Source organism: Saccopteryx leptura, chromosome 6 (assembly GCF_036850995.1).
Source record: "Saccopteryx leptura isolate mSacLep1 chromosome 6, mSacLep1_pri_phased_curated, whole genome shotgun sequence".
Lineage (NCBI taxonomy): Eukaryota > Metazoa > Chordata > Mammalia > Chiroptera > Emballonuridae > Saccopteryx > Saccopteryx leptura.
The window spans coordinates 41246248-41264142 of record NC_089508.1 but is presented as its reverse complement, the minus strand read 5'-3'; the positions used below and the strand labels follow the sequence as shown (position 1 = coordinate 41264142).

The window sequence follows — 17895 nt, the reverse complement described above, 5'->3', positions numbered from 1 at the left end:
GTCTAGAAAGTCCCCTTGTTCCCCTTCTCAGGCATTCTCCTCTCTAGAGACTGACTTGGTTTCTCTCATGTTGCCTTCAGTTATTTCCGAGTTTATCCTAGTTTCTTATTTAGAAAACCAATTGTCAGATTTGCATAGACCAATGTTTTCAACCTGTATTTCCTAGAGTCTTAAGATCCGTGAAGGTGGCTTGGGAGCCACTGCCTGAAGACCGGAGGTAGGGATGGAGGAGGATCTCCGAGAGCTGTAGACACTTCTCCAGCTCCTTTCAACTGGAACGTCTTCCTTTTGAACTCTTTTACAAATTAGAATTTCTTGTGAAGATTGGTTTTAAAAGGAGTTCTGCTTCTTTAAAAAAAAAATTATCTGGCATAGGTTTTTGTGCCAACAATAACTGCAGTGATCTAATTAAACCGTTATAGACTCTAACTCTTAAAATGACAGTTAAGATTTCTGAGGACCCAAGGGAGTGAGCAAAAGTCAGCAGTTGGTGCTCGCTTCGGCAGCACATATACTAAAATTGGAACGATACAGAGAAGATTAGCATGGCCCCTGCGCAAGGATGACACGCAAATTCGTGAAGCGTTCCATATTAAAAAAAAAAAAAAAAAAAAAGTCAGCAGTTGTACAGAATGAAGACAGACCAACCAAGGCGGCCCCATGTTGCGGCTAACAGCACCCGGGAAAGAACTCCTCAGGGGAGTGTGCTTCTCAAGGCACGCAGAGGTGTTCATTTGCTCCCAGGTGATGTTTGCATTTTAGGCCGTGTTTTCTCTAATATGGTGACCATTTTGACTGTTTCAGGTTAATCTCATGCCTTAAAACCAACTGGACTCAGAGACAAGGCAGAATCACTTGTGGCAATATCTAATGAGGCATTGTCCTATTTTCTTCCTAAACTCCAACTTCATTGCTTTATGAAGTTCAACCGAACATCTGTTTGTCATAAGAGGTTTTGCTTTAATGAAAGAAACCATTAATTGTGTATACTACAAGTGTTCTTGTATCTATCATAGGGAAAACTACCTTTAGAATAAAATTTATTTTCATAAATTATTAGCTCTTACTTGCTTAATTTTTATAAAGGACCCATTAGAGAAGTATCTTTGTTGGTTGGATGTTTTGATCTTGTTTTTCTTTTAATTTTATTGAAAAAAAAAATAAAGGATGAAAATACTTCATATTTGTACTTTGATTTACAGTTTGTAAAATTATCACATCTGTGTATTACAGTAACCCTGAAAAGTGTGTATTATTATCTCCATTTTAAAGACTGGTAAACTGAGACATTGATAGGTTAAGTGTTATGCTCAAGAAGTAGAGAACGCTAGAGCACAGTACTCATTTTAATTGCTAAATCACTAGTGTAGTGTCATATGTGCAGCACCTAACATTGTCTACCTGCATTTGTTTACCTGTCACACTAGTATGTGACAGTGAATGGGGAACAGTTCTTAACCAGAGATCTTAGTGTCACCCCATTTGCTAGCCCATCTTTAATGTTAATTTTATCTTTTATTCACTTATAAATAGTTTTAAATTTTTTAATTTAAAAAGTAAGTCTGCTTTCATCAGGAGAAGAGAGGAAATTATTTCCAAAAACTTGAGAAAGTGTCAGGAAAAGCTAAATGATTAATACCCCATAAAGTTATCAGGCATTTCATTTGGGCAAATGTCTCTGAGTAAGAAATCTTCCTTAGATTGGAGGGAACACCTTTGTGAAGCACCAAACCAGGAAAAGGCTTGTTTGACTGGATGGCAGGGAGGGGTAACACATTGGAAAAAGGCTCCAGGGAGAAGGCCTCCCGAGGATGTATAGATCCAAAAACGCAGTGAACGAGCCAAGCTCTGCGAACAGATGTGTCCAGCTTCATCCCTTGTCTCTTGAAGGGCCATATTATAAGCAAGGAGTGAGAATTTCATTTTTTAAACAAATGATCACTTAACTGAGGGCACTGTTAATAAGAATGTACACTCTCCACCAAAGAGGAAGAGAGCCCATTGTCACACATTGCAGAAACAAAACTGGAGGAGAGACAGAGAACAGCAGGTGATAACATTGCTGTTTCGGGGTCAAAATGGAGCCATGATGCTGGATGAGTCATTGATGGGCTGAATTCCTTCAGATAACTCAGGTGAGAGTCACAAGGGGGCTGAACCACAGAGAAAGCAGATGACAAAGGGTGAGAGAGCAGGCAGCTGGACAAAAGGCTCTACAGGCTGTACGGGTTCAGGACAGCCACAGGAGGGCAGCAAAAGCACCACAAATGTAAATTCTGGAGCCTGCTTTAATGAAGCATCAGTTTTTTAAGATATAGGCATCAGTGAAATATTTCTTAATTACTATACTATAACCTAACCCTAAAACAACTCTTATATTCTATTTAAATATTCAAAAAATTATGTAGGAAAAGTAGATTGGGTGGAAAGATTTTCTGACTGGGTTAAAAACAGAAGATGCATTATTCCTTTTATTATTTTCTCTTTGCCATGATGCGTAGAAATGTCTGGGTATAGTAATTAAGAATTAAGGACAGAAGTTGTGCCCTTTCTTTGCAGTAGTGACAAGCAGGCTGCTAAAGACACACTAATGTCTTCAATCAGAACAGGATAAATAAAAGAGGAAATTAATAATTGGTTGATGAAACTACTTAATTGATTAATTTAGTTAATTAAACTACTAAGTTAAAATTATACCTGGAGGCTACAATGAGGCTCCTTCCAGAAAGGACTTTTTTTTTTTACCCCATTTCTTATTCTCCATGAATTTTCAAAAACTGTATGGAGGAAAGATTATAGCTTTTTTGTTTAAATCTCTTTTTTAAAAAAAAAAAAAAAAGAAAGTGAGAATCTATAACTGAAAACAAAAATAGTGTTCTGATAGGTCATCTGCGTGGTCCCCAGAAGAGACCTGTTTTTATGTTGGGAGTAAATTTCGACTCATGGATGCACTAGATTACTTCTATTTCAGGGCAGGAAGCCCAACTTTGGAGGAAACGGGTGAATCTACCCTATAATGTCAGGACGGGAACTAGAAGACTAAAGTGAAAAGTACTTATTGTGTTCAGGGAATGTATTCTTCTCACTATAGCCTCTTGAAACCTGAATTTCCTGCTTTTTTTGTTTTTTATAAAACTCTGATAAAGTATCAAAAACAAAAGACATTAACTAGGAATTTTTCCCTAGGAAAGGGTCCCAAAAAACAATCAGGGATGCAAAAAAGTGATTTATGCCCAATGATGTTCTAAGGCATGAATGTTTGGAGACATGCATATTTGAGAAAATAAAAAATAACCCCCAAATTTTATAATAATTTATTGAGTAGTAACTTTGTGCCAGGTCCTGTTTTTAGGCCTCACATTATTTGTTTCCTGTGAGCCTAGGAGGTATATGTTATTATTATACCCATTTTACATATGAGGAAACCAAGGCTCCAAAAAGTTCTATATCTTGTCTAAAGTCACACATCTAATCAAAAGTGGAATTGTGATTTTCACTTCAAAACACGTGGTTTTAATGTTATATTATATAGCTTTCTACATTTTGGTATATGTTTATAATAGAACATTGTTCAACCTTTAATGCTTTTGAAGAATAGCAATACAAGATTAAAAGCAACATGTTAAGTGAAAAAGACAGGATACACAATCATACATGCAATATGACTTCAGTTGTGCAAGATTCAAAACAAATACACTGAAATGTTAACATATTTCTAGATGATAGATTGAAATTTTTTTCCATTCATCTTCTGACATTTGCCAGTTTATTATAGGAATATACTTTGCCTCTGTAAGAAAATCTGGTATGATGAATGACAGTTGCTTAGAAATTTGTAGGCAAATTTGCATAAGCAGCCCAAATATTTGGTGGAAGGTGAGGAACAAGAATCTGACTTTATCTATGAATGACTCATAGTTCCTGAAACCTGTTGGGGAGAATTACGGTGGCTTTAATTAAGTAGCTGGGGAATACAATTGAGGTCTGTGAAAGAAAATCACCGTGCTGGTAGAAAAGAGGTGAGATCAGTGGGATCACTCCGGCAGTGTGCACCTTCATGTAAGGACAGCATGAAGGTGGGATGCTTTAGACTGTAAGAGGCACAATACCTAACCAAAATTATCTTAAGTCGTAAGGACATTTATATTTTCAGGGTGATCACTTCATAAGGTATATAAATGCCTAATCACTATGTTATCCACCTGAAACTAATATAATATTGTGCGTCAACTATAATGGGAAAATAATTCTTAAAAAGATAGTCTCAAAAACTAAGGATATTTATTATATCTCATAAAAAGTCCAGAGGTGAAGTGGTTCCGGCTTGGTTCAGCAACCCAGTGTGCAGTGACGAACCCACATCCTGTCCCATCTTTCCCTCACCAGCCTCAGTGTGTTGACAGTATCTCCCCTCACTGTCTCATGATGGCTGCAGTAGTTCCAGGCATCACATGTAGACACAATCATATGCAACATATATGAAGAGTTGATTTTTCCTCCATGCATTTCTTCTTACTATAGATATACTTCCCACCCATCCCCACTGCTCAGGAATACATACCAGCAAGAGAAAAGGGGAATGGCCACTGGGTCAGCAAAAAACATTGTCTGCACAAGTTCTTCTGGGTGATGCAGTAAATACTAGAACTTGACCAGGTGCTTCAGATGACACAGCTGTGTTTTAAAGAACTGTAACATTGTAAATTAGAAGTCCCAGCTACACTGGTCATGGAACACCCTAGAGTCAGGGTGAGGGTCAGAGACTGATGTCCTGGGTAAGACAAATCGTTCCCAACGCTATTGGGTATTTTCAGAGAGAAGGCCCAGGTGGGACTCAAGTGGTTTCCTTGGGAACATTTAAAAGAAATGTGACCATTCATCATGCTGGTAAAATGAGATGTGAAGATTACATTTTTATAAAGGAGAAGGATAATATTATTTAAGAGGATATATTAAGATCAGTATCTGGCAAGAAAAATATTTTTAAAAATAGATAAGAGAAAGTAAAAAATAAATATAATAAGTAAATAAGGCAGTAAAAGCTAGAAGACAGAAGAAGAAAATAAACAAGGTAAAACAATGCCAACAGGTATCTGAATAAAGAATAAAAGGAATAGAACAAAAAGACCAAATATGGTGATATAATAAATCCAATTAAATGCACAAACTCAAGGCAAGGTGAGAAAAATATAGAAGAAATAGTTCCAGAAGCTTTTTAAATATATATATATATATATATATATATATATATATATATATATATATATATATATTTAAATATATGTATGACTAGTTTTCAGCTTTCTAGATTGTGGTAATTAATTACAGAAGGCCAACAAACCTCTTCTTAAATTTGAAATGTTAGAGTCTATGGCCTCATGCTGAAGGTAGGTGTCTCCAGGTATTTCTTTCTTTCTTTATTTTATCCTTCTGTTAAAGAAACTGCCGACTGACTTTGGCTTGACTCCAACTCCTCTTCCTTTCCGGCCCCAGTGGGAATGCGAAGCTTCTGCTCTATTCCTGCCCAGGCAGACCACCAAGGCCATCTTTTGTTCTTGCTATTTTAATGAAGGCATCCTTTTTTAAAAGAGAAAATGCATAATTGACTGAATCATATGCAAATCACACTCACTCTTGGGGAATCCTCACCGGCTAGTCCACAAAGGGAGTTGCCCGATTTTCCAGTACAACATCTAAAAATAACCCAGCATCCACACAAGTCAGGTTTCCAGGTGATTGACTCCTGTTCCCTGTGCACCTCCCTGGGTCCAGCAGTGCCCTGTCGACTCTCTGGGCTTACAATCCCAGCTTTGTTTTTAACCTTTATTTGTTCAGTCTCCCCTCATCAGCCACTTGCAAGAATTGCCATTTCTATCCGGTAAAAGCCCAGGGTCCTGCCGAGCGCACACTGACCCTCTGTTAGAGACCTGAGCGAGGGAATGACAAATTATAGTTATTCCCGGAAAATGGATATTTTCTAAACTTGTATTGATACTTATAACCCTTCAAGTAAATGGTCAGTGACTGCAATATTTTTATTAAGTGATATATGTTCATTTTAAATGTTAGGAAATACAGATATACATAAAGAAAAAGAACATTTAAATATGATGACCTAATGATAAATTCGTTGACATACTGTAATAGTTCCTTTGAGTTTCATGTTCCTGTGTGTGGGCATACATTTTTGTTCACTGTTTTAATATTCAACAGGCATTCACTGAGTGGGGGCCATGCCCTGGGAACCAGGGATAGGGAATGTAGCATTAAAAAACAGTCCCTCCTGCCCTGGCCGGTTGGCTCAGCGGTAGAGCGTCGGCCTGACGTGTGGGGGACCCGGGTTTGATTCCCGGCCAGGGCACATAGGAGAAGCGCCCATTTGCTTCTCCACCCCCGCCCCCCCCTCCTTCCTCTCTGTCTCTCTCTTCCCCTCCCGCAGCCAAGGCTCCATTGGAGCAAAGATGGCCCAGGCGCTGGGGATGGCTCCTTGGCCTCTGCCCCAGGCGCTAGAGTGGCTCTGGTCGTGGCAGAGCAACATCCCGGAGGGCCAGAGCATCGCCCCCTGGTGGGCAGAGCGTCGCCCCTGGTGGGCGTGCCGGGTGGATCCTGGTCAGACGCATGCGGGAGTCTGTCTGACTGTCTCTCCCGTTTCCAGCTTCAGAAAAATACAAAAAAAAAAAACAGCCCCTCCTTCCACAGGGCTTACATCCGAGTATCTTTTGTAAAAGCTGGAGTAATTCCACACTTAAAATCTTAAAACCTGCTTATTTATCCATTTAAAATATTATTTTTATGTATTTACATGCTAAATATAGATCTATACAGTAATTTTAAATGAGTAATAGTCTAGCATTTGAATGCTCCATATATCCAATTCATAATTATAAGTAGTTTCAATTGTTGTTTTTTTGCTATTACCATATAAGCAACTTTTTGGAGGAATTTGTCCATTGGCACATCTATTCAATTACATCCAAAAGATGAACCTCATTCTCCAGTGTTTTGAGTCCTAGATCATAGACCTCTTACCAAGTCAATAACTAGGTCTACTTGATCATTATCTTTACATTTTTCTTGTAGGATAGTCCAGGGTTTAAAAGCATTTCCCTACATCATTTCCCAATTATGACTGTTATTATAAACAGTGGAGCAATAACATTCTTGTACATGTACTCAGGCACAATTATATGACTAGTCATTCCTTTATTTAATTAGATTTTAAAATTGAAATACATACCCGGCATGAAAATGATAATAAGTAGAGAAGTATATTAAATGAAAAGTGTAGGCTCCATCCTGTCTTTCCTCCCTACCCCCAGTGTGGATCCTTGAGGGTAAACCACAAACACTCATTTCTCTGATGAATTTCCTCCGTATATGCTGTGTGCACTGCGTGACGTTTTCTATCACACAGCATCCACACTCTCTCTACTTTGCAACCACATCTTGATTTGAGGAGCCCTACTCTTTCTTCACTAAATCAGCTCCAGCTGCTCTAGCTCCCTTGTCCCTCAAAATGAATGAAAAATACTCCGGCTTCAGGGCCTTTACACTTGCCAGTGCGACTTCCTGGAAAGCGGATCCCCTGAGTCCCACAGCTCCTTCCTTAATCATTTAGGCCTTCATTTAACTTTGATCTTGTCAGTGATGGAATCCTTCTTTGCTCCTTTTAAAATGGCAGTGCCCAGCCCCACTCCTTCCTGGCCCTTCTTGGTTCTCTCCTCCAGGGAACTCGTCATTACCTGACCTTTTCTACCCCTTACCCAGCCGTTTGTTTAGTAGTTGAACCCCCCATGAGGAGGTAAGCTCCACGGGGGCAGTAATATTTGTCTGTTTTGTCCACTGTTGTCTCCTCAGTGCTAAAACAGTTATTAGCATATACTAAATAGGTATTCAATATTTATTTGATGAATGAAAGGATGGCAGTAAAGGGAACACATAAGTTTGTGTCTGATTAGACATTTGTTTCGATCTCAGCTTATTAAGGTCACAATAGCTGTGTGATCTTGGACACATTTCTTAGTTCGTGGATGCTTCAGTTTCTTCGTCTGTAAAACAGAGGAATTTACATGAATTACTTTAGAGGGTGTTATATAAATAGTTCAGATAAGTTTCATTATGGTAAGTGTTTAGAATAGTACCTGGCATGTAGCAAGCATCAACAAATCTTCTCCTTCTCTTCCCCCCCCCCTCCTTTTCTTCTTCTCCTTCCCCTCTTTCCTCCTCCTCTTTTTTTTCCCTTCCTATTACTATTTTAACCTAAAAAGCATAACCGTGTTATTCTCCTTCCCTAGAGTTCCAACTTGGTGCTTAGCACATGGAGCCCCTGGGAACCGGCATGTGCAGCAGACTATTACCCTTCAGTGTATCCCAGCATTGCAGTGCAGGTAACACGGCCGATTCACACAGTAGTCCGCTGCTCTGGCACTATTAGGGCAGTTGTATGAACACAGGCACACTGCAGTCTCCCGCTACACTGTCTGGGACAGCCATAGGGTTTGTTCCCAAGATCATAGTCACTCATGATCACAAAAACTTGAAACCTGGGATAGAGTCAATGTTTCCCTGAGTGTTTGGGGTTCATATACTCAAAATATGCTTGCTCTCTTATTCCTAGTTCGTAGCCATCATAGATAAATTAGTAGAGGAAGAATCCCATTTGGTTCCTTGGGATTCAAGAGAAGAGGAAATGACCCATTCATGTTTCTCATAGACTAATAATTCCCAGGAACTTCTGTCCAAAACTTCATGTAGCTCCAAGTTCATTTTGTTACCACATTTTTCATTCACTCAACAAAACATTTTTTAAAAGTAAATAAGCACTAGAGGGAAGTCACTATAAAATGTGCCCTGAGGATTCTTTCCTGCCTAAAGCCAAATAATTATTACAACTAATCATAAAAATCATAAAAGCTATTTACTGAGAATTTCTGCTGTGTTGGTCTACTCAGGGACTCTAATTCAAAACTACAGCAATGTGAGGGAAGGATGAAATCTACACCACAAATAAGGAAACAGAGATTCAAAGAAGTTACCTATTGAGACCTTGACCTAGATCAGGCATCCCCAAACTACTGCCCGTGGGCCACATGCAGCCGCCTGAGGCCATTTATCCAGCCCCCTGCCGCACTTCCGGAAGGGGCACCTCTTTCATTAGTGGTCAGTGAGAGAAGCACTGTATGTGGCGGCCTTCCAGTGGTCTGAGGGACAGTAAACTGGCCCCTAGATAGTGACTGAGCCAGAACTCCAAGCCAGGGCCACGGAACTCTGAAGCCCAGGATTTTTGCAACACATTGCCTCTGGATACTGTCATCAGGAGGGAAAAATATAAAGGGTGTCAAATATGTAAGTTATATGGAAACTATTTAATTGCATCTAAAAAGCATTTGTTGAGGATGTCAAGCTCTGCTACATGTTCAAAGGAAGTATAACTACTTGAGTAAGGTAAAGTCTACACCTGTTCTAGGGTATTGTGTGTGACTATAGTAAAAATAACTGCTATACTTAACAGCAGAGAACCTGATGTCTCATTAGAGTGAAACAGATAGGGTATCACAAATGTCAGATATCCAAGTCTGGAAGGCTGAGAGGATGTTAGCAAAAGGAGGAGAGTGGAAAGAACTAAGGCCCAGAAGCCTGATGGTACTGAATGGAAGTCTGAAGGGACTAGCACTGCAGCAGTGAGTACTGGGGCAACTAGAAGGAGATTCTCTGACCACAGGACAGGAGTCACATCAATGCCAGGAAAGTGATCAGCAGGGGACTGATGGTACAGGAAGGTGGAGTTGAATGAGATCAGAGCTAAAACGAAAACGTCACAGGTGGAGCTGTTTGAGTGCAGAGTGGGTGTGAGTTACCAGGGAAGGGGCGGGGCCACAGCTGCCTGGAGGGATGAGGTCATAATGGGTGACTGTGTGTAGAACTAGCCCATCCCAGGGTTCCAGACAGAACTGTGGAGTGGGGATAAAATCATCTAGACAGGCTCAAAATGTCTTATATCAAGGAGTTAACCTATAGTTTTAAAGGGCAAGACCTTCAGCCAAGCGGTAGGATTACTTGAAATGGCTTCGTTAGAGTAGGGGTCTGGTCTTGGGCAACAGTGACGATGAGGAGCAGTGTTGGCTTGGGGTATGACTACTGGAGAATGCACCCCCAAATGCTGGAGTGTTACTGAAAAGTTTAGTCTTCCTAGTATAGCATCTTACCCCCACAGATCAATGAAGGTGTTTTTGCAAATCATGGCCCAATCATATGCATTTGTTTGTAATGCACTACTAATAGTTCCTGCAAGTATTTTTTTTTTTTAATTGAGATCTACTTGATATAAACGTTCTATGAGTTTTAGGTTACTGTGTAATGATTTGACGGCTTTCTATTCCCAGTTTTTACTGAAGGCAGGGGTTGAACCCAGATGTGTTTTAGTCACAGTATGTATTGTTAGTTTAAACAAGGTAATAGAAGATAATGAAAGTTATTATTCTGGTAGAAATTAGAAGTAAAATGGCCGCTTCAGCAAGACTATATTATTTTTTATTATTCTGAATTATTTACACGTATTATTGTACAATTTATTAGTTGACACTGGAAATATGTATAACTGTGGCTATGACATATTTAATCATATAATATTTTACTAGGGTGCATTTTTGGATATTTTAAGGATATTGGCTTTAACATATACTTGTTCTTGTAACTATTTTTTTCTCCTTTAACTTTGCCAGATTTTCTTTTTAATCGACATATCACTGGGCATACAATATCCTATTTCTGATCATTTTGATAGCACATAGAAAACATAACTGTACACTTTCATTGTTAAAATCCACAAGGGAAGAAGGTTCACCCAGGTCATGAGGATTTGTGCTACTGAGATCTGCCCTGTTCTCTAGTGAGGCAGCAAATCCAAGGGGAAGGTTCTACTGCTGCAAAACCACACGCCTGCCTCTGAGTACTGGCCCAGAGGCCTATGAGATGCCCAGGGGCTGCAGCTTTCTTAATATTGGAATCTGGCCCCATCAAGATAAGAGTCTTCTTCACTGTGCCAGCAACTATGCTGTTCCTTTCTGCCTCGCACTTGAGTGACAGAGGATAGAGGAAGTGGGAGGCAGCCTAGATACTCCTCCTTTTTCTCCTAATACTACTATGGTTATTACCTCTGCTACTGCCAATGCTACCAATTCTTGCCCACTAGCTAAGATTTGTTTGGGCATTTCCCATTTGCTAGACCTCATTTAATAGACTTAAATATCTTAACTCTCCTTAAATATCTTTATGACACCTCATCAAGTAGCTGCTATTATCTCCATTTTCACAGACAAGCAATCTGAAACACAGCACAGATACAAAACTGGCCTAGGTTCACAGCTCTAGTATCGGTAGAGTTAAATGGTCTAAATCAATTTTCTCAGCCAATTAAAACATTCACAGTGTATTCTTTTAAAAAATATTCACCAGGCATACTCCAAAGGATAACTCCATAATAAAATTTCGTCTCAGGAAATTTAGTGAATAACTGAGTCACTTGGCTAACTTTGATCCTGCAGTATTTACTGATCTCCTAAATAAGCAACTTCCTTAAATAAGGAAGTTTGTAGTCAGGAGCTAAGTAAAGTCATTTTTCTGCTTTCATGACTATTTAGGATTATCTCTCTTGTATAGTTGTTTTAAGGTAGGTTAATAATTTAGAGCAAGCTCATGTTTCATATCTGGAAATGTTGTCTCACTTTGTTGTATTGGGTTTCTTTTGAAAGGAGATGAAAATGATTTGAATTCTCAGAGCCTCGGTCCACTATATAAAAAGGTATCAAGCAGAGTCCAGAAATGTGTCTTCTTGCTTTTTTACCTACTATACCTTTTGTTTGGGGCAACTGTATTTCAAGCCTTGGAGGAAGACTACGAGGTTGAACTGCGACAGTTGGCAGTTAATACAAAATTTGATTTTCTGAAAAATCATTCTCATATGACTCAAGCAAATGTAGAATCCTTTGTGGAGGTAAGAGATGAAAATAGTTATTTTCAGTCATATAAGACTGCTCTCTATGCAGAAAAGCCACTTCATGTGAGGATCCTATGAAATTACTTTCTTCATTAAGTACTTTGCAGGGGTGTTTATTGCCAATATTTTCTCTGAGACTGTAGGTTGCTTTTGATTTTGTTCATAATTTTTTTTAAGAGAATTTTGGTTTTTGTAAATGACAGTTTATAATGTCTTTCCTTTTATAGATTCTGCTTTCTGTGTTCTAGGAAATCTTCAGTGAAACCAAAGTCAGAAAGATTTCTAGAAGTTATATAGTTTAGCTTTTATACTTATTTGTTTATATAATGCAATTCAAGTTCATTTTGGTGATTTCTGTGAAGTAAATATCAAGATTTGTTCCTTTTAATACACATATTCTATTGCTTCAGAATCCTTTGCTGAAAAGACTGCCTCTCCCCTTTTTATCATAAAATTACCATGGCAACTTCATCCAAAGTCAGCTGATCAGGCTCTAATTATGGGGAAGGTGGAGTCAATACACTCCATTCTTTCTCTCTCACTGAATGTAACTATAAAAACTGGAGCGAATGTATGGATCAGGTGTTGAGGAGTCTGAAAAGTAAATAGTAACAGCCACGTAGAGGAAGAACACCAGAGCTGATCTGGCAGTGAGTTAAGCATCTTCTCCCTGCCCACCCACCCCCCTGCCCCATATCCTCCAGTCTGAGCTTAACGCAGCTGCAAACTCAGAAGAGAATGCAGTCAGAGAGTTCTAAGAGACGTCCTCTAGTTCTGACTCAAAGAGCAGGAAAGGGAACTCCTAATGCTCAGAGAGAGTGGAAATCCTCCCTTTTATTTCTTTCCCTCATTGACTTGTACCCCAGTTCCCCAGCAGTGACTGCAGTGCCAGCAGCACCAGCAGAAGCAATGGGAACTCACAAAAGTCTGCGGCCTGGAACTCTTGTTTCAAGGCTAGGGTCAAATTCTTTTACTATTTTTTTCTCTTCTCTTTCTGTCCTCCTACCGCTTGGCTCCAGATAGGGCACAATCATGGATGGAGTTGGTTTCTGGCCGGCAGACCTCAAAGGGGAGCCATCAGGAACAAGGCAGTTGTGGGGAGATCACCCAGAGGGAGCTGTTTAGGGATGTGACTGAATCAGATTGCTTAGATCCGACCTGCTCACGCACAGGCCTAGTTTTCATGCCAAAGACTTTGAGAACTGAACAAGTGGGTAGACCTCAGTCTAGGTCCGAGACTGACCTCTGAGTGATGGACATGGGGGACAGGTCCCAATGACACTGTAGAGACTGTGAGAGTCGAGCTGGTTCTGGAGCCACAGAGTGTGAGTTGGAACTTGCAGTCTGACTGAAACAGGTTAATGACTCACTAAAGTGAAAATAACAACTTTCTCCATAGTATTTCATTAAGACTCGGAGACTCGTAACATAGAATTCAAAATGTACCAGACACAATCCGAAAGTACCCAGCATATGAAGAACCGCAAAATTCTGGTCGCAAAATCCTCTCAGGTTTTGTTTGTCTGGAAAAGGTTTTGTTTTCCTTTTTTCAAAAGGACATTTTCATTGGTTATGTAATTCAAGTCTGGCATTTAAAAATATTGTTCTATAGTCTTCTGTTCTGTACTGTTTATGATAGGCAGCCTCCATTTTTAATTTTTATTTTATTTCTATATATAGAAAGACAGACAGAGAGAGGGACAGATAGAGACAGACAGGCAGGGAGAGAGATAAGAAACATCAATTCTTTTTGCGGCAAGTTAGTTGTTCATTGTACCCTAACTGGGGGGCTACAGCTGAATCGATGGCCCTCTGCTCAAGCCAGCAACCTTGGTTTCAAGCCAGTGATTTTGGGCTTCAAGACAGTGACCTTTGGGCTCAAGCCAGTGCCTTTTGGGCTAAATCCAGCAACCTTGGGGTCATGTCTATGATCCCATACTCAAACCAGCGACCCTGCACTCAAGCTGGTGCACCCATGCTCAAGTCAGATGAGCCTGTGCTCAAACCAGCAACCTCACGGTTTCGTATTTGGGTCCTCTTTGTCTCAGATTAATGCTCTATCCAGTCCACCACCACCTTGTCAGGCTGCTTTTTAAAAATATTTTATTTATTTATCTGAGAGATAAATAATATCTGAAAGATAAATAAATAAAAGTGAGAGAAGGAGAGATAGAGAGACAGACTCCCACATGCATCCTGATCAGGGGGGTCCACCTGGCAGCCCCCATCCAGGGAAGATGCTTGAATCAACCAAGCTATCCTCAGCACCTGAGGCTGATGCTCAGACCAACCAAGTAATGCTCAGCGCCCAGGGCCAATGGTCAAATCAATTAGAGTCACTGGCTGTGGGAGGGGAAGAGAGAGAGAAATGGGAGCAGGAGGGGTAGAGAAGCAGATGGGAGCTTCTCCTGTGTGCCCTGACCAGAAATCAAACCTGGGACTTCCATACGCTGAGCTGACGCTCTATCCACTGAGTAAACCAGCCAGGGCTAGGAAACCTGCTTTTATCCTTATCTTTGTAGCTCTTTACATATGTCTTTTTTTTTTTTTTTTTTTTTTTTTTTTTTTATTTTCTGAAGCTGGAAACAAGGAGACAGTCAGACAGACTCCCGCATGCACCCGACCGGGATCCACCCGGCACGCCCACCAGGGGCGATGCTCTGCCCACCAGGGGGCGATGCTCTGCCCATCCTGGGCGTCGCCATGTTGCGACCAGAGCCACTCTAGCGCCTGGGGCAGAGGCCAAGAAGCCATCCCCAGCGCCTGGGCCATCTTTGCTCCAATGGAGCCTTGGCTGCGGGAGGGGAAGAGAGAGACAGAGAGGAAGGCGCAGCGGAGGGGTGGAGAAGCAAATAGGCACTTCTCCTGTGTGCCCTGGCCGAGAATCGAACCCGGGTCCTCTGCACGCTAGGCCGACGCTCTACCGCTGAGCCAACCGGCCAGGGCATATGTCTTTCTTTCCTCTGCTTACATTTTGGACACGAATTTTTAGTACTATGATTATGGTGTTTGAGTTTTGTGTATGTGTATAGCTCATGACTCATTGTGTTTTTTATAATTATGAGTTTATAGTTTTCATCAAATTTAAAAATTATCAATTATTATTCTGCCTTTGTTCTTACCCATACTCCCAACACATACTCTTGATATCTGTTTTTTTTTTTTTTCAGTTTGGGCAAAATATACTACTATATTTTTAAGTTTATTAATCTTCTTCTGCTAATGATCTCATTTAGTGAAATATTCTTTTTTTGAAGATTGTATTTTTCTCTTCTAAAATTTCCATTTGGTTACTTCTGAAATATTCTATTTCTGTCCTTATTATGGCAATGCTGTTTTATATCTTTGGTCAGATTTATAATGGCCCTTTTAAGGTTCTTGTCTGCCAATTCCATTATTTTAATAAAATTATTATTTATGGGCCTGTTTATTTTGACTTTTATCCTGGTAATGGATTACTTTTTCTTGATTCTTTGTGTGTCTATTAGTTTTTAATAATTGGGTAATGGATATTGTGAATTGTTTCAGGGTGCTTGGTTTTATTATATTTCTTTAAACTACTTGGACTTTCTCTGACAGGCAATTAAGTTACTTAAACATTACTTCAATTCTTCCAATATTTGTTTTAAACTCCTTTCAGACTTAAAATAGCCTTTCCTTAGGGCTGATTTTGCTGTACTTCTCAGTCACTGCCTTTTCAGATTTTCTACTAAGTTTTGTGACCATAGGATGAGGCCTCTTCACTTGAGCTGAGAAAACCCAAACAGTTGCTAACCGGTGTGATCTGAAGGAATTGTTCAGCTTACAGGCCACAGTAATTACTTCCTCCAATATGTAAGTTAGTTGTTGCTGCCTAACAACATTGCCACAAACTTAGCAGCTTAAAAATACATTCGTTATCTCAGTGTCTGCAGGCCAGGAGTCAGAGCACAGCTTAGCTGAGTCCTCAATGAGACAAATCAAGGTGTCAGACAATTTTGTGATTTCATCCAAGGCTCAACTGAGGTGGGAAATCTGCTTGCAAATTCATGTGGCTTTTAGCAGAATTCAGGGCCTTCAGGCTGTCAGACAAAGGACCCTAGTTCCACACTGGCTGTTGGCCAGAAGCTCCCTCTAGGCCCCTGGCACATGGCCCTGCCATCAGCAGCTCACAACATGGCAGCTTCCTTGTTCAAAGCCAGTAAGGCAGAGACTCTAGGAGAGTCAGCACAGTGGTCTTATATAATCTAATCACTCACATGAAACATGTATACCCTGTCATCTTTGGTACAGTCTGCGTCACTAGAAATAAATCACAGGTCCCACCCATACTCAAAGAGAGGGAGTCATACAAAAGCATGAATACCAGACCATGGGGGCAACTTTGACATTCTGTCTGCCACATTCAAGAAATAGTTTTGTTTATTTTTAATTTTTTCCATTGATTTGAGAGAGAGAATCATCAGCTCGTAGTTCCACTTAGTTGTGCACTCAATTGGTTGCTTCTCACATGGACCTGGACTCAGAATTGAACCCATGGCCTTGGTGTGCCAGATCGATGCTCTGCCCACTGAGCCACTGGCCAGGGCCTCAAGAAATTGTTTTTGACCAGCCTCAAAAAGCTTCACCCTTTTCATCTGTGGAATGTCATTCAGGCAAAGACTCAAAGAAACCTCTCTGCAGATTTCTATAATTCTTTATTTGTGTAGCTTTCTTCTCTATTCAACTCTGACCACAAGATGTAGTCACCTCAACTTTACTAGACTCCAATCTCTGTCCCAGCTCAGCAAAATCATCATGATGTCTTACGGGTGCTCCTCCCTATACTACAGTCTAGAAATTAGCTCCAGTCAGCCTGGGCAATGGTAGTACTCATCTCATTTGTTTTCCTTCTCTTGGTGATTACAGTTCTGCATTTCCCCTGTCCAATGTTTAGAAAAAGTTGCTTCCTATATTTTGTCTAACTTTCTAGTTGCTTATTCTGGGAGGTTAATTTTCAACTGTGTTATACCAACATCGCTGGAAGCAACATCCTGTCTCTTGGAGTGTTTTACTTCTGATTACCATCACCCTTGCCCCATCTAACATGTTGTCCAAGAGTGGGTTTTTTTAACTTCATTTTTTGTTATATTATTATATAATATATGCTTAGTTTTTGTTTTGATCTACTCACATTTTGTTGATTTCTTTATTCATTCTTACTCTGTTTTATTTTTGGCAGTTATTTAACACTCAGCAGTTCTCATTCACATGAACAGTTTATAGATCTTTGAAAGTAGTGACAGGTACGTAGGTGACCAAAGTATAGAGCTTGTTTGGTGAATCTTCATCCTCATGTTTTCTGGACAATCGCACTCAGATAGGGTATCAGACAGGACATTCCTTATTCCTTTGGCCCAGACAGCTTTGTTGAGCATGGTATCAATGTGCACAACTAGAGTTCCCATCTCTTTCTTGGCAAATTCCCAAATCTCTCTGACTGTCTGAGGGGCACACTTCTTGAAACCTATTCCGTGGATGTACTTGTGAATGTTGATGGTGTATTCTCTAGTCGCTACTCCATTGATGACAGAATAATTCTCCTTCTCACCACCTTTCTTTGCAGGAGCCATTATGCTGGGCCCAAGTTGGAAAGTCATTCTTCCTTTATCTCAGAGTTGCAGAAAGAATTTTCCTTCCTGTGAAATATCTTTAGTAAATTTTATTCATGAGAGTCTGCTAGTGATAATCAACTGTCTTTTTGTGTGTATATGTGTTTTGTTCTGGTCTAAAAATATATTCATCTCATTTTCTTTCTTAAAAAATATTTTAGCAGAATATGCAAAAATACTAGATTGACAATTGTTTTCTTTCAGAAGTTGGGAGATATTATCCCACTATTTTGTAGTTTCTTTTAGCTGCTTTCAAGACATTTTCTTTCT

At 39.9% G+C, this 17895-nt stretch overlaps 1 protein-coding gene and 1 non-coding gene across 2 annotated transcripts; one reads left to right on the top strand and one right to left on the bottom strand.

Annotated features, from left to right (window-relative positions):
• Positions 1-490: 490 nt before the first annotated feature.
• On the top strand, positions 491-597 carry LOC136377766 (U6 spliceosomal RNA). Its single transcript, XR_010746398.1, has one exon. It is a non-coding gene; the product is annotated as a U6 spliceosomal RNA (small nuclear RNA).
• A 16636-nt stretch (positions 598-17233) lies between these two features.
• LOC136376537 (large ribosomal subunit protein eL31-like) lies at positions 17234-17586 on the bottom strand. Its single transcript, XM_066342652.1, is given in 2 exon segments — positions 17234-17344; positions 17347-17586. Coding segments are annotated over 2 exon segments (351 nt in total).
• Positions 17587-17895: the final 309 nt, after the last annotated feature.